The following is a 25,246-nucleotide window of genomic DNA, read 5'->3' on the forward strand; positions in this document are numbered from 1 at the left end:
CACCAATTTGCATCGACTTATTAGAATAAGGCCATTGTGCAGCAACACCACTTTGTAGGTAAGGTTTTTTTTCTTTTGCTTCTTAGTTCAGGCACATAGAGGGATTGGGTGCTTCGCTACATAGTCGGCCACAAGGGTAACCTGGTCCTTGCTATGCTCTAGAGCACCTCCTCCTCCCTAGAGAATGTGCTGCAATTTGAGTGCCCTATATGGATTTCCTTTTTAGATTTGCTTGTCAAGTTGGATGATGAAATCACAATGTTGGCAAGTACCCATGGGAGGGTGCTTTATGACTAGTAGTTTCCACTATCATGGGCACCCTTAAGTCGGATTGCAAGGTTTGTATAGTATGGAATCAACATAAGATGATCCTAGAATACATTGAAATATCAGGGGCTTGTGGCTTCAAAATCCTATTGCAGGTCTGCTTTGGCTCCTTTTGTGAATCTTGCTATCTTTGCAAGCAAGGATGTCATTTTGTCAGGGATTGTTGCAAAAAGGGGGACGGGAGTAAGGATGAGGTCAAGCAGAAGGAAATGTGGCAGAGAAGAAGAGTAACAAACAACCAGTGGTCAAATTTGGTGCAAGGGATGATAAGGTGGTCAACTTGAAGAAAAACAAAGGGGTTGAATGCTCTAAGAAAGCTCAAACCTAGAATGTGCAAAAGGAGTTGCATGCAGAGCTTAGCAAAGGGAAGGGCAAGGAGAATGTTGATCCAAGGAAATGACAAGGTAAATGGAACATTCCAAAGAGTAGGACCTCTATTAAGCAATCGGCTTGGCATCCTCTTATTGATTGTAACTACTATGCTATGATCGCTCACAAGAAAGGTATGAAAGAAGACTTCATTGATTGTGATGAATAATATCACCAAAAAGATCAGAGTGGTGCCATGGAATGTGAGAGGGCTTTGCTCCCCCAAAAGAAAAGAAGTAGTTTACTCATTGATCAAGAAGAGAAGAATGGTTGTTATAGCACTCCAAGAAGTTTAGATTGGAGAAGAAGAGGCGAGGAGGGAGATACTAAAGGGATACACCTTCATTGCCTAAGGGTGCATTAGAGGGAAAGGAGGTTCAATGTTTGTCATTAGGGATGACCTCTCGCTATAGTTCGTATGGTCAGAGGCGAAGGGGGAAATCTTGGATGTGTAGATAACTTCTAGGGTAAGATAGTGATGCTTGTCTCTATCTATGGCACCAATGTGCTGGTGGGGAGATCCAGAAAACAGAAGCAATATTAGGAACTAGATTGGAAGAGAAGTTGATGCTCTTGCTTGGCAATTGAAACACAATCAATTAGACAGACAATAGATCACATGACCTAGGTAGCATGACTAAAGAGGAAGGGTTCAATGGGAGTAGTTGCTAGTACTGCATGGCTTGGAGGATGTGAAAAATGTGGTTGACCAAAAGGGAAATAAAGTGTTTACTTGGCATAACTATGAGCATGGACCAACATGGAGGGTAGCCAAGTTAGATAGGTTTTATGCTTATAGTAGTGCATGGTGGCTATCATCTGATTGTTCCTTTGCCACATTGAGTGATGTTGTAGGCTTGGGATCACTCACCCATCCAATTAACATTTCAAATGATTGAATACATTAGAACACAATAGAGTTCACTACCTTTCAAGCTAAACGTGTCCTTCCTTGAAGATCCCCAATGCCTAGCAAGGTTCAAGCTAGTGTGGCAAGAAGCTTAAGGTGTTTGGGGTGGACTACGTGGCTAAGGTGCAATGAAGTCATAATCAAGGAGGCCAAAAGACATGGCAAAACTCTTGCCCATTGGAGGAGGATGGCCATGCATATTGTTGCTGGAGCTAGAAATTATTTGCTACATGCCCTTGCTGCAATGCCTAATGACCCTTGTCTCCGTGTTTTGCTGCTACAAGAATGTAAAGCCATTATTCAAGAGCACAAAGCGAGCTAGGTATAGGCATCCAAGACTTAGCTGAAATTAGGATGGGAAGCTGAAGGGGATGCTCACACTACCTTCATCGTCAACACACTAGCCATAAAAAGGAAGAGGAAATCTATCCCTTGCATAGTTGATGGTGAGGGACTTTGACACTCCACTATTAAATGCTTTCTACCACCATAAGTTGGCAAGGATTCTAGGCTCCCAGGCCCCTTCGATGGTTGATTTTATGAACTCAAGGTTTAAGAGTTCTTTATAGGCTACCCTCTCGACATTGATATTAGGTACATGACACAGCTCTATAAGCTCGTAATTGTAGATGAGGTGAAGGAAACATTGAGGGGGATGAAAAATGGTAGATCCCTTAGGATATAAGGCCTCCCTATTGAACTTTACAAAGTCCTTTGGGAGACATGTGGGCGGAATTGTGTTAGATTCAACAACCACTACTTCTGCATCAAAATGTCCCATAGGATATTAACCAAGGTCTTATTAAACTCATTTCTAAGTCTTATTAGAAACTCTAAATCTCATAGTGGAGGTCATTGACAATGTTGACAATATTGTACAAAATCATGGCGAAAGTCATTGCCAGGAGAATCAAATATTTGATTCCAAAGGCAGTATAGATTCAACCATAGTCGTAGGATTCAAGACACAATTTTGAACTTGGTGACAATGACAGATTGGTGGGTCCTAGCCATTGGTCAATGCACATTGCCAATCAATATTGACTTCGACAAGGTGTATGGCTTGGTTGGATGGGAATTCATATTGCCTCAGGACTATTGGTTTTGACCAAAGGTTTATCAACATGGTGAGCACGCTATTTGCTAATGCCTTGGATTGTGTGTAAGTTAACGGAGTCATCTCAAAGGGCTTTGACTTGAAACGGTTTGTGAGTTAGGGATGTCCCCTTGCCCCCCTTCTGTTTGCAGTCATAATGGATCCCCCCCTCAAAAGATTTAACTAGTTGCTGTAGAGAGGCGCCCTCTATGGAATCATGCTCCCCAATGGAGAGAAGATGGCCACTTAGTTCTTTGTAGACGATAACTCCAACTTGGTTAATGCTAAACCTGAGGAGGTTGACACCTTGCTGAATTAGTTCCAACTTTTCTTTGACTTGTTTGGATCTTTGCTAAGCCACAAGAAAACTAATATGCTTTACTTAGGTTGGGAGGATAGCCCCTCTTGGCTGTCCAACTATCAAGACAAGATTGTAAAGAAGGGGAAGATTATTAAATATTTGTGTTGGATCGAGAGGGCTGGTTTCCATGTTGTGGCCTTGGCCAAAATGGTGCTTTCTGGTGAAGTATGATGAAGGAGGGTTCACTTGCTCTTTGGAATGTTGTAAGAGGTGTTGGTATTCAAGCCATTTGGTGACATAGGAATGATAAGGTCTTTGGCAATATCCCTAGATGGAAGACCCTAGAATTCTCCCTAGTTAGGAAAGACCTACTTGTAGCCCTAGAGGGCCTTTTGAGTCTAGGTGTCCCCTTACAGCAATGTATAAGGCTTTAAAGAAATGTTAGTTGTGTCTTTTTGGCCCGCCAAGTCACGTCCTCACCGTAGGTGACTGGGTACTCACTACTAATACATTCCGCATTATTTTTGTAAAAAAAAGAGTGATTTGTGAAGATGATGTCTGAATCGCAAGGCTGGTTGGCAAGCCATGGGGGTCTCCAAGCATGTTTACCTTCTCGCCATCTTGGCTTCGACGCTTCTCTTCTTTAACATCAGCCGAGTATCCCATTTTCACCTCCCTTCGAGCTCCATCCTCTCCGATCGGTCGTTCAGGCTCCAGCGTTTGCAGGATAGAGGAAGGAAAGAAGCACCATCACTATTCTCCTCGTCCTCCTCCAAGCCTTGGCCCTCTCTGGCCTCCTACCTCCCCTGGCTTCGCCGGCCTGACTTGCTGCCTCATTCCTGCGAAGCTTACTTTGGCAATGGCTTCACCGAAACCATTCGAGTTTTCCCAGCCGACCAGGGCCTGCCTGACGAGACTCTGGAATTACGGCAGCAGGATGAACATAGCGGTTCCCTTAGCTGCTTGTACAGCGAGACACTCCGTACCTCCATCTGCGAGGGACGGCGAGTGGTGATGGACCCTGCCCGAATTCGCATGTCTGTTGGAGGAGAGTCCCTGGAATCTGTCATTGGAAGGACAGATGCGGATGAATTGCCGACCTTCTCTCCAGGTGCTGTCCAGATTGCAGTCCAGCCATCTCAAGCAGCTGCGGATTTGACCATCGCGGGGAAGATTCTTGACACTGTCATGCCCCAGGGCCAGATTTTGGATCACAGACTTCGTGCTTTGTTCACGAACATCCGCGTAGCAACGAACTCAGACCAGGTCAGCTGCTTCGAGGTAAGTTGATTTGGGATCCTAGAAAACTAAAATTTTTTACCCTGAATGATTCCGAAAAATTATTGCAGAAGTTCATTAATTGTACTAAGTTGTTTCGAAGAGCCAACTTTGTTGCCGTGCTCTAGTCAAGTCTTTTTTTGGTTGTGGTTACTGAGCAGACCATAGTCTCTATGGAAAGTACGAGGACTAGTCAGTTCTCAATGTGTTCTAGAAATTGGTCAATTATAAAAAGATGAACTGGAACAGAAGGTTTCAATCTTGGAGCTCCAGCTGGTGACTTTTGGGGTTTTGTTGGAATTCTTGATGTGGATACTTGGGTGTTCGACAAAAGAAGACACATTCGATTGTTTCAAATGTGTCACACAAGACTATCCATGGGCCTACTATGTTGCAGGGGCAATGGATATGTCTTCTTGAGTTGCCAAGAGGTTGACTCTAGTGAAATCAAGGCATTAGACCAACGGTGCCATGAAGGCTGCCCAAGAGGTGATGATAGCAAAGGCTATGGAACACTCCTATGGGACTTAGTTTCTATTTTGTTTGATTTTCAAGAAAGATTGACTAGGCTCATTAGTACAAAACCATTGTCAAGGGTGTCAATGTAGAGGGTATGACGGGGTGGAGGATAAATCATGCAAGTTGTGTGATCCATAGTTACCTAGAACGGGGAACGGGAACGGGAGCGGAACGCCCTGGAACGGGGGGAACGTCCAAGGTGGGGGAACGGGAACGGGGGGGAACGACACATATCTTAAGTGCCCCAAATATGCCCTGCATGATCAAGTTGCCCCAAAGAATGTCCCTCTAATTGCCCCAATATCCCTCAATGCTCCAAATTGACCCAAATGTCCCAAAATTGACTCGATTACCCCCATAGCTCCAAATTGCTCATGAATTGCCCCAATTATTCTAGTTTCCCTTGAAATTAGACAATATAAATGGATGATTACCTTGGAATTGAAAATAGGCTGAAATTTGATTGTGATTTGCAAGAGTTCATAATGCATCAAATTTGAGCTTTGCATGGACTCCTAATTGGCTTTGTGGGTTGTCTTGACACTTTGAATATTCAAAAGAGAGAGAGAGAGAGAGAGAGAGAGAGAGAGAGAGAGAGAGAGAGAGAGAGAGAGAGAGATTAGTGTGTGCACATTAGGTAATGGAGATAGGTGAACATGTAGTAGAAGGAGTGTGATATAAGCAAAAAGAAAAAACGTGGAAAAATGTAAATTTTTGGTCAACAGGCCTGGAATGGCCGTTCCAAACAGGGAACGGCAGGGAATGGTAGGGAACGGCCCAGGGAACGGCAGGGAACGTTCCCTGGCCGTTTCACCTCCTCCAAGGATCTGGAACGCGTTAAACCGTTCCTATAGGCCAGAACGGCCGTTCCCTGTTTTTATGGTGTGATCCTGTTGTTAAAAAATAAAGCTATTTTTATTTTCGATAATCAACATTAGTTGCCTTTTGGGGCTGTTTTAGGTAGACACAATTGAATGTAGAATGATTTAGGATTAGCACAAAACCCAATATTAGTGCCTCAACACCCCCTCTTAGGCTCAAAAATATTGTGCCCAATGGTAAGTTGCATCTCCACCCTCTTTTATACTTGAAAGGTCCCACCCCAAAGAAACTAAGGCACTAGACCAATTGGTGGGCTGACCAAGGGCCTACCATGATTGTAGAGGTGATGGATATCTTCTTCCAAGGAGCCCAATTTAATGGGTCTCAGATTTTTCTTTTTCTTTTATGGCTATAATGAACAATAAGGCTTAAGATTTCTACATCCTCCATAAGACGAATCCTTGCAATGCAAGGATAGAGTGACGAAGTGTAGAAGAAGCAAAGCTTTGGTGGTAATTGCCATAGTGGCATAATGATGACATGTTGCGAATATGGTGGATTCAAGTCGACCACTCCTTGACGAGGTAAAAGGGAGTCATGCTTATAGAGTGCAAGGAGAGTTCACCTTGAATATGGTGGATTCAAGTCGACCACTCCTTGAGGAGGTAAAAGGGAGACATGCTTATAGAGTGCAAGGAGTTTTCACCTTGAATGGGTGCTTCCTTTTGCAAGTTTTCTCCCAGCCAAATCACTTAGTTTTGTTAGAAGTGGTGTAACAATGGAAGCATAGACAAGTACTGAAATAAATTGCTGCAAGACAAAAGACAAAGAAAACAAAAGAACATTGCAAAAGAAGAGAACTCAGAGGTGTGCTCAGGAAATGGATTCCATATACCAAACACAAGAATGACTTGTACAACAGTGAGTCATTGGCTACATGAATATGGCAGTTGGTATGCTGGCCGATTGGCATAAAATGCCACAAATGCCACAAAAATCACTAAAATAATGCCTAAATAAAAGGCAATGTGCCCAGTTTTGATAAGCATGCACACACTTACACATGGGTTGATAAACCTACAATACCCTCTCTCAGTTCATGGGGGATTTGATACAATACAATGATACAATGATAAAGGCTAATCATAGTCCATACAACAAAGAACCACTAGAGTAGAACCATGAATACCCAAGGAGTGGGTGATTAAGCCACTACCAAGGTGCCTCGGAGAGAACCTCATGTTGATGTCAATTGTATCAACTTCTAAAAACAGAGAAGAGTCATAATAAATCTCTGTGTCTATCAACAATGTCTCATAGTAGCATACAAGACCTTGTAAAAAATGCCTTTGAACATGTGTGACCATGGATTCCTTGCCTTTGGCCAAGACCGCCAAAGTGTCCCCTCATGTGAGCTCGGACTAGGAGCCAATCCCGCTTTCTGTCAAATAACAGCCCATCGTGAATCTAGATGTCAATCCCAGCTCTAGGATTTGAACTTGCTAGACTTCGATTGATGAGTCAAGAACAACCCTCTTTGGAACCTATGCACTTGTATACTTGTATAGATAAGGCTTGACCGCCCCATCTCACCACCTTTTCATACACCTTCTTTGGCACTGGAGAGTCATGAGGGATGATTGTATCACCTGGACTATAAAGCAGCAGAGGAAGGGGCAGTCAAGTCCTCTTGGTTTGAAGAAGTGGACTCCTTCCGCATCTTGGACTTCTCCTTGGCTCGGAGGATTAGAGTTGGAGTATGGGGAAGAGGATAACTCAGAGGAGGTTGCATCTTTGCTTTTTTTTTTCTCCTTCTACTGTGAGGCTACTAACTCCTTGCGGTCCTTTCGCAAGTGTCCCTTCTTATCATAGTGATCACATTGGTCCTTCAACTTCTTCTTCCTGTCACCCCTCTCTAAAGCTGTAAAGGCCTCGCTTGAACCTCATAATGAGACGGAAGCCTCCCTTGCAAACGCAAAGATGCCTCATGCTCAAGCAACATTGAGGACATATGTGCAAAGCTCATAGGTGTAGAGGATGTTTGCGCCGGCAAAGCATTGGCCACTCCATCAAACTCTAGGGGGAGCTTGTAGAGTACTGTTCCCACTAGATGTGCTTGTGGAAGGGTAGATTGCATGTGTCAAAGCTGGTCCTCTACCTGTGTAACATGGAGCAAAAAGGATTGCATGGTGTCCTTGGCTCAAACTTCATTTGCTGAAGCTGTCCATAAAGGGTCACGATATGCATGGTGGAAGGTACCTTGTACAACATCTGAAGCTTTGACCATATTTCTAGGGATGTCCTATAGGAGGTAGCCGATGGTAGAACTTCTTTAGAAATACAGTGAAGCAGTGTAGAATACACACGTGTATTGTCCAAATCCCATGTAAGCACAACTTCCTCATGGTTGTTCTTATCAAAATCTTCAGAAAGAGGAAAAGGATGTCGAAGTCGAGGAATAGCTCCACATATGATGTACCGAATCCGCTTTTGCACAAACTAGGCTTTCATCATAGCATCCATGTAAGATAGGCAGGTCCATGTAACTTATCATCTGTAGAAGTGCATAGAGGAGCCATCGAGAGAGGAGAAGAAGACAAGATAGAGGATAGAGGGTATATGGAGAGAGAATACAGCCAAAACAATAGCAAAGACTTCACAAAATGAGAGTTCACATGCATTGTAACCAAAAATCTGATTAGAAACAAGGGCAACTGCTAAAAATGAAGAAATAAAACAGTCAAATACTGCTAGAAACAGTAAAAATGGCTTGGACAAACAGTCACCCAGCCACAGTTAGGGGCAAAAAACCAAAAATGCAGGCTAGTTGAGAATTTAATGCATCAAACTAACAATTGCAGGCTTGAATCTAGGCATAGGCTGAAAATGCAGGTTGCTGGTCTGAAAACACAGGCAGCAGATCAGTACACATAGGTTGAAAACCACTAGCAGTAGGTCATCTGATCAGCAAAGGGAAGAAAGACTTGTAATCAGCAGAAAAATCGCGAGAGGAACCTAGATCCAGTGCTCTAATATCATGTCAGAAGTGGTGCAACAATGGAAGCATAGACAAGTGTTGAAATAAATTGTTGAACACAAGATAGAAGACAAAGAAAACAAAAGAACATAGAAGAACACTATAAAAGGAGAGAACTCAGAGATGTGCTCGGGAAATGGAATCCGTATACCGAACACGGGAATGATGCATACAAGAGTGAGTCACTAGCTGCGTGGGCATCGACATTGGCTCCTCTCTCCAACCGGAAGACCACTTGAAGAATGATGATGACTGAATGGGAGGAGGAGGAGCCACATAATAAATAGGCATAAAATAGGCCTAAAATGGCAGCTGGTCGGCTAGCATTTAATGTTGGTTGATTGGCATAAAATGTCGCAAATGCTACACAAAAATAACTAAAATAATGCCTAAATAAAAGGCAATGTGCCCAATCTTGATAGGCATGCACAAACTCACACATGAGTTGACAAACTTGCTAACAAGTTTCACATTAGCACAATGCCAATGCTTGGTTGATGTTAGGGGTAATGCAAAGTGTCATGGCTAAACAAAATGCTATGCACTATGTTGTGGTATCACTTGAGCAGTGCCCTCATAGGGGAATTGTTCGCTTGCCCAAGCGTCCTTTTCTAAGAATGATGATTGTGGCACATAGACAAGGGTGTAGTGGCTCGAGTAGATCAATACAATGACCAAAATCTTGTAAGCACCAAGCATTGAAACCTTTTCCTCTCACCGCCAAATAGTGGAAGGAGAAGTAAGCACTTGCAAGCACCAAGAGCATGAAACCTTTCCCTTGCACCACCAAACAGTGGAAGGAGAAGTAAGGACTACCTCTCACCCCATCATATCAAAGTTGAAGGGGGCATGACAAGCATCCTATGAAGATGTCTCCAACGGAAAATCTATGAAATGAATGGCCTCCATGGGAGCTTCAAGGAAGGTTGTAACTCGGTCTAGGGATGGGAAGCCTCCGTGCTGGTTTAGAAGTGTGAAGTTCAACCAAAGAGGAGCAACCAATATGCGAGCGCCGAGCTATCCAAGTCTTCGCTTTGATAAAAAAAATGGTAGGTCCTTGTAGCTGTTGATTCCTCACTAAAACACAAGCCATGAACATAAGTACCACATGACACCATAGGACATGTGTGCCTTTTGTAATGGGATCGATAATTAAGTTGTGCACATGCATGGTGCACATTTGAGATTAAGTTGAATGTGAATCATTGTGATAGGCAAACCCTAGCTTGGGCAGTGGGGGATATTGGTAGAAGTTTCTAGCCTCCATCGAATATTCTACATCGATGTCTATTGTGTTCGCTAATCAGCCACATTGTCTATAGTTGGTGACTTGCTAAACTGCTATGTTTATGATCCACTACTGTTATATGGAGTGCCATGGCTTCAGCCTCCACGTCATGAAACCTATGTTTTGTTGCCGTTGGCCTGCCACATCATCAACTAGTGCGTTTGTTGATTTTCTCTCTCGTTTGCGTGTTTGACATTGATCTAGACACATCTTTTGTTGCGTTTGTTGGTGTTCGACATCTTGGCGGCTGCCTTGCTGCGTTTCAGGATCCGTTAGGAGTACAACACACTCTCTAGCTCATTACCTTTGCCTTAGTCCTTGAGACACGAGAGTTCAAGGTTTAGTATTCATTCCCTACACAGTTTGTTTGTTGCATGAGCATTGCATATTTAGTATTCATTCACTTTTTCATTCAATGTGTTTATTTTCTATGAGTTAACCTAACCCTAATTGTGTTCTGTTTAGTTTATACTTTATTGCATGCTTTTATTTGCGTTTTTGCAGTAGGGTATTTCTTTGCTTCACAGTGGTTGAATAATGTGTCCAATGCTCAGATGCAAGGTTGAAATATTGTAATTGTGAGTGAAACTAGGGCACAAGATTTGGCACGAGCTCAACAATTGATATGGCGTTTTTGCTCTTTTAAGAGCAGACCACCTCATAGGAGGACCAAGGGTTAGCAGGTTGGGGTTTTAACCCTTGAATAAGAGGTCCCACAAGTCCTAGGAATCCAAAACATGCCACATGAAATTGAACAAAGCTATGAAGTTCAACCCATGAATTGAGTCTTGTCAGTAAGTGTATGCTTGGTTGTAGCGGATGAATGGAAGATTGTGCAAGCTATTGGATTGGTGGGTGACATTGAATAGACATGTGATCGATTAGTATCGCATGTGTATTGAATTGTGTGACATGGTGACTCTAGGTGTTCTCCTCAAAGAAGGTGTCTAAAGATGGCCGACTAGGCATTGATGTGTGAGCAAGTTGTGTGACCACCTTTGTGATTGGGGGGATTGGAGGGGCTTGACACACACATGTGGAATATTATTGCATATAGGTCTCCATTGGTGCTTGGTTTAGAAGTGGAACTCCCACCACTATTGCACCATCACCATTGGGTTGAGGGATAGAATTCATATGTATGGGTATGTGCCTAATGGAATAGTATCCTTGGTGTGGTGAATTGTTGAATAGATGTTTGTATATGTAGCAGAAGAAGATGGAATTTGTGAATTGCATGGGGATTGAAATTGTGAAGGTTGATTTTGGTTAAATGATGATGAAGCCCTTGATTGATATCCTTCATTGATGGCGATGTCCTCTAGGTGAGTAGTAGGTGAGAGGGATCAGCAACAACTTCGGATGGGGTGTGGATAGCAATGTGACGGTAGAAGGATGATGGCTGAAGATTGAGTGTGTGAATGATCAAGGATGAAGGAGGCCCGAATAAGTGACTCTATTTATAGAGGATTTTGGTGCATTTGTCTTGCTATTAAAATCAACATTAATTGCCTTTTGGCATTTGTCCTACTTTTAAAATCAGCCACTTATTTTTGGTAAATTAGCATTAATTGCCTTTTGGCATAGTCACACGTGATGGTCATTTTTGGACTTTAGGATTGTGGGGACGGTGGCTTCTTTCTATCCCACATCCTATTCCATTTATAGTTGAGGGAAACTGTAAAGATGCCCTAAGACAAAAAATACAAGTATAATCGTATGACAAAGCACAAATTGATAACACAAGATAGTTAGGGTTCGGGTTACTCAGAGACAATGAACACCGTGAGGCAATGCACATAGTGAATAATCTGGAATGAATAAATTTGAATAATACAATGCTCATGCAGCAAACATACTATGTAGTTAATGAATATTGTACCTCAAAACTATCGTGTCTTCTGGACTGAGGTAGAGGTAATGACCTAGAGAGCGTGTTGTACTTTGACGGATCTCGAAACGCAGCAAGGCAGCCTCCAAAGACATCTGGCAGCAGCAAACACAGCGGTGTGATAGCCGGATCAGTGTTAGAAAGGCAGAAGAATGCTAAAATCTGGAAACGCAGCCAGCAATGATAATGTGGCAGCTGTTTGGACCCTGCAGTCAGCAAAATACATATTTGATGATGATGTGGCAGGCAGGGCGGAGCAGACAGCAGCAAAATGCAGCAGTCTACAGGTCGTGGACAGCTGGGTGATAGTGGCAGGCAACTGTATGGCAGTGTAGGAAGGTAGGAAACAATGAACATAGGCTGTTCCAGCTGGGACAGGAGTCGCCAGCAGTAGACAGCTTTGGAACAGTAGCAGAAGGCCTAGCAGCAGGTGCTAGATGGTAGGAGATAATGGTGGGTAGCTCCAACTTAGATGTCCTTTGCAAATGAGGTGTGGACAACAAAGCTACAGCACTTGCAATATGCAAAAACGAGATTAGACCGAGTGGGAGGGTAGGTCGTCTATTTATAGAAAGTTTGGGGCCTCCCAAATTAGGGTTTACATCTGGGACACTCTCGAATTGCTCCCATTTAAAAGAAATGGTTAAACTTCATTAATTAACTAGAGTTTTGGGGCTATTTAATGAAAGCTAATGATAATTTAGCTCAATACCCCCTCTTCGGCCCAACATTGGAACCGAAAAGGGATTGCAAATAACTCCAAGCCCTTTTTCTTTACTTTTACCCTAGGCGTTCCATTCCAAAGTAGCCAGGGCATTGGGCAAAGGGTGCAAGTTGGCTATCTAGTGACCTACCAAGATTATAGAGTCGATGGTTATTTCACCAAGGGAGCCCAAGTGTTCACCCTAGAGAGGACAAAGCGTGGGATAAAGGGTGCTTGTCAGCTATCTAGCGGCCTACTAAGTCCTGCAAAGGCGAATGGAAACATAATGGACTTCTTCTCTCTCTCTCTCTCTCTCTCTCTCTCTCTCTTTTGGAAGAGCTTTTGTTTGGTTTTGCAAAAGATGTAGCATTAAGTGAGGGTTTTCAAAAAATTTTCGGTTGATTGTGTGATAGTGCTCCAAAGGGAGATAAGGATGGGTAACTCCAAGACCTTTACAAAACAAATAGTACTATCCCTACCACTACTGGGTATTAGTGGTGTAGTAAGTGATGTCAAATGATAAAAAAAATAAAGATGGCCGCTATGATAATTGGAAATGATGCTTAAGACTTGATCTTGGAAGAGAAAATACTATCTCCATCTCCATGTTGGTGATTGATCAATGATATTGAAGTAATACTCATCAAGGTAAGGACCAGAAAATCATACCTTTAGGCATGTTAGGACTAGTGGAGCATGCAATGTTAAGTCTTGAATTGAAATACAAAATCTCGCATATAAGTCCTTGAAGAGAAATCGAAACCGACATACTAGCTGTTTCATCATTGCTGTACATTGTATGCCAAGATAGTAGTGCAAGTGGCCAAGACTTGTGACATCAAATGCACGCTGTAATTCAGTCTTTGAAGCTGCAATTTGTGTCTCATGAGGTCCAATTAATAGCATATCATCCACATAAAGAATGATAATCAAGAGATTATCCCCATCTTTACGGATATAAAGTGTGCTTTTAGTGTGTGAATTACTGAAGCCAAGAGCAATCAAATACACATGTATCTTCTTGTACCATGCCCTAGGTGCCTGTTTCAAACCATAGAGGGCCTTATGCAACCAATGCACTTTGCTCTCTAAGCCTTTTTGAACAAAGCTGGGAGGTTGAGTGGTGTAAATCTCCTTATGAAGATCACCATTTAAAATACAATCTTCACATCAAATTGATCCACATACCAATCAAAGTGGGCAGCTAGAGCGATCATATTGTGAATGGTGGTCATATGTGAAGTGCGTGCAAATGTCTTATCATAGTCAATCCCATGTTATTGGACATATCCTTTGGCAATAAGATAGGTGCTGTAGTGATCAATGCTACCATTAGAGTTGCATTTTAGTTTGTAAACCCACTTTGTGCCTATGGCATGCTTGCCAAGAGGCAAGTCACATGACTCATGTGCTATTTTTGTGTATAGAATCCAACTCGTATTGTGTGGTTGTCATCCAATGCTCATCTTCTAAAGCATCCTAGAAAGAAATAGATTCCTCGTTGTATGTTGGGACATGAAATGGGCCCGACATTGGCTCTAAGCTCTAGACGGGCTCTTAAATATGCTGAACGACCATGACCCCACACGGCCTTCCAGTTATGAGCATTTGAATACTATAAATGATTCTTCTAATTGTTGTATTTGTAAATGCAATTTTGGATTGTAGTCCAACTAATTGCCCCTCTCGACTCCAAGCAAAAGAGTTTTCCATACGTAGGTGACTATCTCACCTTGAATTACATATATAAAGATCACCCTTGAGTCGGCTACTATGGCCCCCTATGGCTCTCTTACACCCCACGGATTGGCCCTAGGATGCGCTGTCTGAAACATATAAAACATCATAACATACTTCTCTCTTGATATTTATGGTTCCAGGATACTTTTCATAACCTTACATAATCTTTTTCCCAAGAGTAAACGCGTTAACCTACGGTTAAGGATCCTTTTCCACTCCACGTGGGTCAACAGGTTTTTCAAGCGATTGCTATGTATCTAGGAGGTTTTTTCCGATACCACACTTTTATGCTCTTTTCATGCAAGGCGGAGTGCTATAAGTGCACAAACAAAAGAAAAACAACATTGTGCTCCATGTGCACAATTATATCTTTTCATACTCTTCATCATACGTATTGTAGCGATGCAAAAGATAGCACTGAGATCTCATTTTTCCATTCTCACCACCCCCTATTAACAAATTTTGCAAGGAATCTATACAAACATTGCACAAATAGATATTTATTATTCCACAATATCAGAATCCATCTAATCACTCAATTTTTCTCAACACCCTGTTTTTTGCAATTTTACTTAATTCGACTTATATAAACTCCTTTTAAAAATTAAATATTATTATAGGAACCACGTTGATTAAGTATATAAAAAACATTTTTTTGATTTTTCCTCAATAAGAACGCTTCATATGCACATACACCATTCGTCTTTTGCCATTTTTAAATAAAACAAGACTTAGCATAAAATATTTCATAAAACCACTTTATTTTTTATTATTTGGAGATTGCTTAGGCTGCCCGTTGATGCTCCACATAGCCATTAACAACCACTTTCACACTCCCTTGCTTCATTGCTGGCATTATATCAAGTTTCGGCATCTCTTTCTCCTCTTCCTCTTAGCCGTATGGATATTTGTTATGGCGAGAGAGAAAGAGAAGAGAGAAAGGCTAAAAATTGATCTTTTGATAGAGTATATCATTTTGCGTGCTTTCTACGACGATCAAGAGCATTCCAATTGGGAAATCCATGGCGGATAGTGTTTCTTGAAGATCTAATAGCATAAAAACCGAATTTTTTGGAAATTGAGAGGGTGCTCTGAAAAAATGTGTCCTCTTTCTCCACATGAAGAATTTTGAGCTTTAAGCTTGCTTAATTATATAATGACCAAAATATGTAGTTCATCTCTCTTGTGTTTGCACTGGCGGCAAGTGGTTCCGTTAAAATCGAAGGGGCAAATGAACTCGGATTCAAGATTGGAAGGTACAACCGTGCCTAGTGTCATTTTCTACTGGCATGTCCTTTTGGATGTTGTCTTTGGCCTCTAGATCAAGTAGTTGCTTTGTAACACTAAAGTTGCGCCTCTTTAAATGGGCCGTCTAATGAACTCTGATTGATGAGCAAACGCTTCCAATGTGGTCCGGACCACCTACTTTTTCTTAGTGAACTCCGACGCCTCTTCATCTTTACCACAAATGCTTCATTTTTTGCTTTAGTTTTGACACCTAGTCGTACATCTCATTGGTAACCACGGGATAGGGCAACTTAGGCTATCGAATCCACGGATTGATTTGCACACAAATAAGACATTGCGAGCATCAAGCTTCTTCAAATAAAATACACAACATAACATAGAACACAACTCTCACCCTACCCCTTGACAAAGATCAATGCATGAATTTCACAAGGGATAGGCCAAGCATACATTGACAAAGAGATCAAGAGCAAGTTGGTAATCAATTGCTCCAACACATACTAGCTAAAAAAATCTATCAAAGAGGTCATTCTAAGTGGTGGTTTGACCCGCCTACTTGACCTAAGACAATTGTATTAGGAACTTCTACTAGACGAGTACTCTTATCATAGAAACAAGAAATGGTCGGAACAGCCCCTTGGCATGTGGAATCGCCATCCCCGGCATGAAACTGTCGTGGTATGCATTCCGTAACTATGGAACGCTCCCTGTCCCATTTCGGACAAGGAATGCCATGTGGCAACCCACTTATCTCTTGCTGCTTCCGCCCGCTCGTTTCTTGCCGTCTGCTGCTTTTGCCCACTCATAGCTCTTGCACGCTCTTGCCTGCCTGCCTGCGACTGCACGCTCTTGCTCGCCTCTTGTTTGCTACATGTCCAGGCCGCCTCCTGTTTGTTGCAGCTTGCCATGGGCCCCTGTTGCTCCAGCAGCAAATCCCCTCGTCTGCTCCAGCCTCCCTTCTCTTCTTCCTTCTCCCTTCTCTCTTCTTCCTTCTTCTCCTCTTCTCTTCCTTCTTCTCCAAGTTCCATGTTCTCCATTCTTTTCCTCTTCTCTTCTTTCTTCTTTCTTCTCCCTTCTCTCCTTTTCTCTTCTCTCCTTTTCCCTTCTCTCTTCTAAGTGCGAAGGTCTCAACTTCTCCTTGGGGCTTGAACCCTCACTCTTGACTCTTGAGCCTTCTCCCTTCTCTCGAGACTCGAGTTCTCACTTCTCTCGGGCATAGAAACAGGGAACGGCCGTTCCGGCCTATAGGAACGGTTTAATGCGTTCCAGATCCTTGGAGGAGGTGAAACGGCCAGGGAACGTTCCCTCCCGTTCCCTGCCGTTCCCCCTGCCGTTCCCTGTTTGGAACAGCCATTCCAGGCCTGTTGACCAAAAATTTACATTTTTCCACGTTTTTTCTTTTTGCTTATATCACACTTCTTCTATTACATGTTCACCTATCTCCATTGCCTAATGTGCACACACTAATCTCTCTCTCTCTCTCTCTCTCTTTTGAATATTCAAAGTGTCAAGACAACCCACAAGCCAATTAGGAGTCCATGCAAAGCTCAAATTTGATGCATCATGAACTCTTGCAAATCACAATCAAATTTCAGCCTATTTTCAATTCCAAGGTAATCATCCATTTATATTGTCTAATTTCAAGGGAAACTAGAATAATTGGGGCAATTCATGAGCAATTTGGAGCTGTGGGGGTAATCGAGTCAATTTTGGGACATTTGGGTCAATTTGGAGCATTGAGGGGTATTGGGGCAATTAGAGGGACATTCTTTGGGGCAACTTGATCATGCAGGGTATATTTGGGGCACTTAAGATATGTGCCGTTCCCCCCTGTTCTCGTTCCCCCACCTTGGACGTTCCCCCCGTTCCAGGGGGTCTCGCTCCCGTTCCCGTTCCGCGTTTCAGGTAACTATGCTCTCAGGTCTTTTTAATTTCAATTTTCAGCCTAAAATGGCTTTATCTTCTTGCCCCACTTGTCGGGCGGGTGGTCGAGGAAGAAGGTCCGATGATTGGTCATGGTGGGAAGAAGTAAATGCTCACCGCCCATTGAGTGGTGGAGGATCTCGACCATGGGCTTGTAAGCTTTACCCATATAAGCGAACTAGTGGAGCAAACAAGGTAATCCTTTGAATAGAGCATTTCTATTTCGAATTTTTATTGATTTTAACTTTCAAAGTTACTTAAATATTAGAATATGGAATACTAATTGCCACTTGTTCCGTTTTATGCATAATTAGGTCCGAGCTCATCTCCTATATGAGCCAAATTCAGATGTACAATATTGTCCTAATGTGACCTTGGAGAAGCAAAGGGAGCTTCGTGACCTTGTAACAGATCAACAAGCTTATCTTGCATCTAGACCATGATGTGTTGCAGTTAACCTTGCAACTTGTGTGACACCATCTCCATGAGATGTGTCTAGAGCAGGGTGAGTATCAGGAAGTGCTATCTCCACACTTGTTGCAGGCATTGCACGGGCCATGGCATCAGCAACACTACATGTTGCACGTAGATAGAGCACGCTTGATGCTAGTTGGGAACCCAAGAAGAAGGAAGAGGTGGATATATCAGTGGCACGTTTTTTTAATCATGACCACATTTAATTTCGTGCAGCTAGGTCAAAGTATTTTAAATTGATGTGCAATAAGATTGGTGAGTATGGCCCTTCGTATGTACCTCCATCATCAGAGACCTTACGCACCACTTTGCTCGACAAGGAAAAGTGCCTTGTTGAGCAAGCAATAGTGACTAGAAAGAGCATGTGGGCTAAAAATGGAGTTTCTTTGATTACTAATGGTTGGAATGATACACAGAAGCGATCCATTCACGGTATGGTTGCTTATTCTCCTTGGGAAATGTATTTCATATCTTCATATGATGCATCGGGGACAGGAAAGTCAGCAGATGTACTTGTAGCAAAGTGGGTTACAGGTATTGAGCTTATTGACCCAGAGCATATTGTGGGATTTGTTGCAGATGGAGAGCCCGCAAATAGGGCAGTAGGTGCTATTATCCAGGGATATTATCCGCATATCACAGTTTCTATATAGCTCATTGCTTGAATAACCTACTAAAGGATATTAGTAACTTGTCATGGATTGCACCTGTCATAGAGCAAGGAGCTCAAATGGTTAGCTTTGTTTTGAATCTCTAGTTTCTTCGCCATTAGTTCTCTTTGCGGTCGAAGATGACAATTTTAAAATACTTTGATACTAGATTTGCCTTTAACTTCTTTATGCTAGGCAGATTAAGAGAATGCAATGGTGCCTTGAGGCAGTTATTTCTTAGTGATGAGTTCACCTCATCAACATTGGCAGATACTTCTACAGGTATCTTATGCTTGGAGAAAGCAAATAACTCCACTTTTTGGGATGATGTAAAGCGGATAGATGCTATGGTATCACCTATTGTGCATTTATTGAGGGTTATGGGTGCTATGCAACCTTGCATTGGCAAGGTATATAAGGCTATGGATAGGCTGAATGAAAAGCTGCAGGAGTTGGCACCAAATGATGAGGCATATGAGGAGATATGCCATTTAGTTGGACGAGGTGGAACTCCTATAGCTCACCTATGCATGCAGCTGCATTTGTTGTGGATCCTGAGTTCTAGGGCAAGGGTCAGGAGAATGACACTGAGGTTATGGATGCATGGAGACTTACATTGTCTCGTCTAGTGCTTGATCATGACACTAGATGAAAGATCAGAGTCCAGCTTTCATGTTATAGGACCTTTCGGAGCTCTTTTGGTTGTGGGGATGCACAAGAGGATCGCTGTAAGATTGGGGCAGCTTTGTGGTGGGAGGACTATGGTTTGGATGGTCTTGAGTTGCAGAAACTAGCCGTCCGTATTTTGAGCCAGTCAATTAGCTCCTCTTGTTTGGAGCAATTGTGGAGTACATACACTCACATTACTTCAAAGAAGAGGAACTATCTTGGTGTGGAGAGGGGAAACGATCTAGTATTCGTTAGTGCTAATTTGAGGATGTTATGTAACAATATGATAACAAAGCCCGATCCATTCATAGAGTGGGAGATGCAGCAAGAAGAGGAGACACATGCTGATGTTGAGGGAGATGCAACAGTTTATGGTACACATGATGATGAGGTTGGCATGATAATCTTTGATTTAGTTTACTTATCATGAGTCTCATGATACATGATACATGTACATTGTATATGATATTATGATCATTGATGGCAGTGTGACACTTGGGCCGTTGTGCCATGCCGACATCATATTTGTACCTGCAGTATTACAGTTGCCCTTTGGCCTATTTTGACATGCCGCATTTTGCTTTAGTCTAGAGATTAGACTTTATATTTGTAGTCTTTTTTAAGGCAATAAGCATGTTCTTTCAAAGATTAGACTTCATATTTGTAATCTTTTAAGTTTTTTGGCAATGGGACCATGGGTATGTTCTTTCAGCTTAGACTTTAAAGTTTAGTTTATTGTTCATTGTTTTATCATTTATGGCATATGTATTATGCATTTTATAATTGAATAGCTTAACTCTTGAGCCTTGTAAGTTGTAATTCAATTTCTAATGAGTAGTTTTAGAATGATGCATGATATCTTTAAAGTTAAAACTTAAAATGATTTGTCCTTGTGGATTATGTACCTTGGTTTTAACACTCCACATGGATTATGAGTGAAATATTAATTTTTTAATGAATTTTAAATTTTTAAATGCCATTCCCGTTCCCACATCCCCGTTCCCTAGGTTTGGCGTCCCTGTTACTGTCTCCGTTCCCTGTTCCACGTTTCATGTTTCTATGACTCTTGCAGCCTGGTCCACTTAAATTCATATATATTCCCATTTTTCTCATTTTCTATTCTTCACTATTTTAGATATTCGGATATACAAAAAGGAGGGACTTGAGCATATTGTGACCCAAGGAGAATAGGGCATTGAGGTCTCATGTCCGGTTTTGGTACCTAAGAACCTATCAAACGCTCGTAAGGCGACATAATTTTTTTTTTCATGCTCATTTTTATTTTTGCTCCACCTATTTTTATTTTCTTTTGGCTAAATGCTATCCCCAAGAAGGCAAGGCATTGGCCTCAGGGTTTGACTCGTCCCCAAGAACCTAGCGTCTAGCAGGTTCTCATGAGGCGATAAACATGTGCTCTTTTGATTTTTCCTCTTTATGTTTTTATTTTAGGGGTTAGAATCCCTTTTTACACATCTCCATATTGTATGTATTTCAGACACGTTTATTTGTTAGGCTTCCCTAGCTACCGCACAACTAAGAGGAATTCCTAGAACTAGCTTCCAGGCAGGCTAGGAGGACAGGGCCACTAGGGCTATCTCTAAGACAAATCTTTGTATGCCCGCCAATGTCTTCGCAGGAGGTGGATAATTGCTAAAACCTCCCTAGACATACCCAATATGTATCTCGTAATTTCTCTACTTGAAGATGATAAAAAATACTTCCTTTTTATTATGAAAAATTCAATTTCGCTTTAAACTTGACTATTGATTCTTGAGTATGCACATGTGTGCATGATAAAAACCATAGAATTAAGAATACACATTGAATCATTAAGCAAATTAAGTATGTTACAGTGAATGATCCATCTCATCTTCAATGAGATCAGCCCTTGCTAAACTATCTACTTCTAGGTCTATGTTACCAAGAGGTAACGAAACAAATAAGTCTATCCCACTATCAGATGTGTTGCTATATTGCTCAATAACTTCATCAATATCATCGACAATCACATTATTGTCTTCTTTTGGGTTTCCTTGAACATCGTCACGAGGTTCATCTTGTACTATATCACGCATATCATCCATTATGGTGTCATCATGTACATCATCATTAATTGTTGGATTGTCATTTACTATCTCCATGTCGGTAATATTACCATATATTGGTTTTGAACGATTAGATATAGGGATGACATACCACCATCGGTTATTGTTTACCATTGGATGATACACAACCTGTATTTGAAAAACAAAAGCAAGAAACTTAAATACAGTAATAAATCAATACAGCTTATAGCACATCCCCCCTTGGAGTGGTACTGGATACTCAATAAGATGCTCCATTCCAAGGAGGAAATAGAGCTTCTAGCCCTAAACTAGGCTCATCAAATTATGACCCATACCTCCTGCATATATAGTAAGAGGCATACGCATAACATGCCATCTAATGAATCTATGGGTCTAGGATAATAATGGTAGATGGGTCTTGGCCACTTTCTTCATTACCCAAACTAGTCATTGTCTATCATATAAAGCATGTTTAGATAAGAGTCCCTATATTCAACCAGGTCTTGTCTCATCATCAGGAGATATATCAGAGCTAGGACCTGAGTTGAAAAAGAAGTCTTCTTCATAAGCATAATTTACTAATGAATCGGCAAATTGATTCCAATGTTGTGAAACGAGTTGAAGAGACACTCTTTCAAACTCGGCGACGAAGTCTATAGTAGCACGATAATACATATGAAGGATGGGATTGCGTACTGTGTACATCCCATTTAGTTGATTCAATATCAACTGGGAATCCCCCTTTACTAATAATGGGTGAATACTATTTCTCTCAGCAACTTTCAGTTTCATTATCGGGGCTTTATATTTTTCCGTATTGTTAATAAATCTTACCCTTAGGTAGACAGCTAATTTCATCATGACCGTATGTTGGGGATCTCTAATGGCTACCCCGATGCTCCCCTTCTTATTGGGACCTTGCATGCTTCATCAGAGTATAATGTAATAAAGAGTTTACATAGCAGGCTATCATCAATGGCTCTATTCATAACTATGATAATCGAAGTTTAGCATGTTCAGAGTGTGAACCAACGGCTTCATCCCACCTTCTTCATTGAAACCTATAAGGATACTTGTTAGGATGCTCGAGCAGTGATAACAGAAGATCTTAATTTCACAAACAAACATCCCGTCTTCTTGCTCAATCACCTTATACCCTTTCCTTCACCAAATAAGCCTTCCTTGATAGTATCTTTGTTCTAGGTGTGGGTGCTCCAAATAGGGGATTAGCCGCCCCATCAACCGGTTTTAACGTCTTTTGTAGGTTTCAAATCAACATGGCATAGATCTGCAAGGGCATTCATCTCATTAGTATTCTTATAGATAATAAGGCTTAATCTTGCTAAGATTAACCTTGTTCTTAAATTCCATTCCTTGTAAATCTATATAATGCGGTGGACTTATTTTTACCTATTCTAACCATTCTGTAGAGACCATCCCACTTAGGCTCTAATTTTTCAAGAAAAGCTCCATACGCACATCATAGTACAAGACTAGTTGTCATTTTTCAAAGGTATACTTCTTTGCTTGTTGTAATTGTTGATTAATCTGATAATTACCACCCTTTTGAAGAAGGAAGGCTTGTTTCAGAAGCTGCTGGTGCCCATCCATTTGCTGTCGCTAGTTGGCACGTGGCACTCTTTTGCTGCGTTGGTACTTGTTTGTTGCCATAGAGCCCTAGATGACTGCTGAAACCCTGCGTTTGCTGCAGCAGGCTGTCGTATAGGCTGCCATGTCACCATCATGATCTGCATTTACTATGCAAGCTGCTGTATGGGCTGCCGCATCATCAGCTGAATTTGCATTTTCTGTTTTTCTCCCTCCGTTGTGCGTTTGACATTGATCCAGCAAATCACGTGTTGCTTTTGCTGCTGTTTGATATCTTGGAGGTTGGCTTGCTACGTTTCAGGATCCTTCAAGAGTACAACACACTCCAGTCTCCCGCTCATCACCTTTGACTCAGTCCTCGAGACATGAGACTCTAGAGTTCGGGGTATAATTTTCATTCCTGGCATGCTTTGCTTGTTGCATGAGCATTGTATATTCAATATTCAATCATTCATTCGGATTTCCATTGTGTTCATTGTCTTTCAGTTACCCTAACCCTAACTGTGTTGTGTTGAGTTTATGCTTTGTCGTATGCTTTCATTTATGTATTTGCATTAGGGTATTTCTTCACATTTGGGCTGATCACCAATGGGAAAATTGCAGCAATAGCTCTTTGTGATCCTCTTCCAACCTCCACAATGTTGGAATGAGGCTCCACCGGCCTCTAATAGCCTTTCCCTCACTTGCATGGGCAAGTTTTGCCGGCGGTAGCCTTCAAAATGCATATTTCAACAAATTTTTGCCCAGTTAAATTAATTTTTAGACTATTAATTCTGAAAGTTAATTTAATTATAAATTATTACTTAAAAAAATAATTGTGCTAGCCAATGGTTAAATTTGCTAGGCCAATTTGTCATCCAAGCAATCTTGAGCATTTATTAGCCCCTAAACTTGCAATAATTAATAAATTACATTTGCCTTTGAAACCCACTCACATCTTAGGGTCCTTGGCTCATTATTTTGACTTGCACATCACATATCCACCTCACATTTACAATTTGTTTGCTTAGCAAAAAAAATTCACGTCCTCATGAAAATAGCCATGATGAGAGAGGCAGCAGTTAGTGGTTAGAAAGTTGGCATCGATGCGGAATGACAAGGGATGAAAGTGGTAATGGCTGTTGATTCCATATTATAGAGCATTCTGTGCCAGTTGTGTTGTTGAAATTCTAGATTCTCATATGTAATGAAATAATATTTTAAAAGACTATTTTGAGAGCCAGAAAAACATGATGAATTAGTGGCAATTTCTAGGTGGATTAACAAGTTCAAGATTTTAAAACTTTGCTATGATTTTTGAGCATGGCTTGTGGAAATTGCAATAGGCCTTAGCACTTGAAAGATCAAGAAGACAATTGTAGGCCTTTTGATTTTTGTTATAAATCTGAGCAACTTCAATTTTGTGGGCTTGTTGATGTGCATAGTAAAAAGTGCGAGCATGGGACTTTCTTTAATTCAGTCTACTATGTGGTATTTGTGCATAATGGATTTTGTCCTTTTTCATGTAACATTTGCAGGAAATTAAGGAACCTACTTTATTTATCATAAGATATGAGTATGCAAATCTCTTTCACACGGCCACTGATTGGTATAGTGCATATGTTGCTTCTCGTGTATTAAACCTCACACAACGGCCACATGTGGTTTTTATAGATGGACATTGCCAGGTATTTGATTTGCAAAATTTATAGTTTTTATTTTTACTCAAATGGATTTTCAATTGCATCATTTTTGTGAGTCTTCAAATTCGTGTTGTGCTTGTTTTCTATCAGTGTTACCTAGTGAATTCAATGTACCATATGGATGAGAAAAGCTTCAAAGCACAAGTAGTTGGGAAACTTTTGTGCCACTAGGCCCAAATATTTCTTCTACTCTAACCTATAATAAAAGTTTGTAAATTGTCACAATCTCGTGATTTTGTGTGTGAAGATTTTGACCATAGCATTTTTTCTCTTTTTGTTTAAAACTAGCACCAATAACCTTCCCGTGTGCCTTACATAGGGTGGAGAATGACTTTCTATGATGACATTTTGCCTCAATGCCTTGGTAACACAAAGTTTTCCATGCATCATGAGAAACCCATCTTTGAGAGAGAGAGAGAGAGAGAGAGAGAGAGAGAGAGAGAGAGAGAGGGGGTTTTGGGGAGGTGCGTGGGGGGGGGGGGGGAGCGTGGGAAGGGATGTTGTCGACCATAAAAAATCTGATCAAATATTTCTTGAAGTCCTCATCTTGGGTATATTGCTCTCTCTCTCTCTCTCCCCCTTGAGCCCATGATAAAAGACTAGATATGGCTGAAAACTTTGGAAGCCCAAAGTACAATAGACCAT

The 25,246-nt window shown here is 41.5% G+C and overlaps 1 protein-coding gene across 2 annotated transcripts in view; it reads left to right on the forward strand.

Moving 5' to 3' along the window:
• The first annotated feature begins 3,470 nt into the window (after positions 1-3,470).
• The window catches only part of XYLT (beta-1,2-xylosyltransferase), a 76,200-nt gene continuing 54,424 nt past the window's right edge, over positions 3,471-25,246 (forward strand). The window contains exons 1-2 of one of the 2 annotated variants that reach the window (XM_087698305.1): positions 3,473-4,284; positions 24,437-24,586. In XM_087698305.1, the coding sequence (XP_087554431.1) occupies positions 3,589-4,284; positions 24,437-24,586 (846 nt within the window). In that variant the 5' untranslated portion in view covers positions 3,473-3,588. Of the gene's footprint in view, positions 4,285-24,436; positions 24,587-25,246 lie in introns of both variants that reach the window. The other variant, XM_087698306.1, reaches the window with a different exon arrangement.

This window comes from Lygodium microphyllum, chromosome 18 (assembly GCF_053477565.2).
Source record: "Lygodium microphyllum isolate KBCC chromosome 18, Lygodium_microphyllum_v1.1.10, whole genome shotgun sequence".
Lineage (NCBI taxonomy): Eukaryota > Viridiplantae > Streptophyta > Polypodiopsida > Schizaeales > Lygodiaceae > Lygodium > Lygodium microphyllum.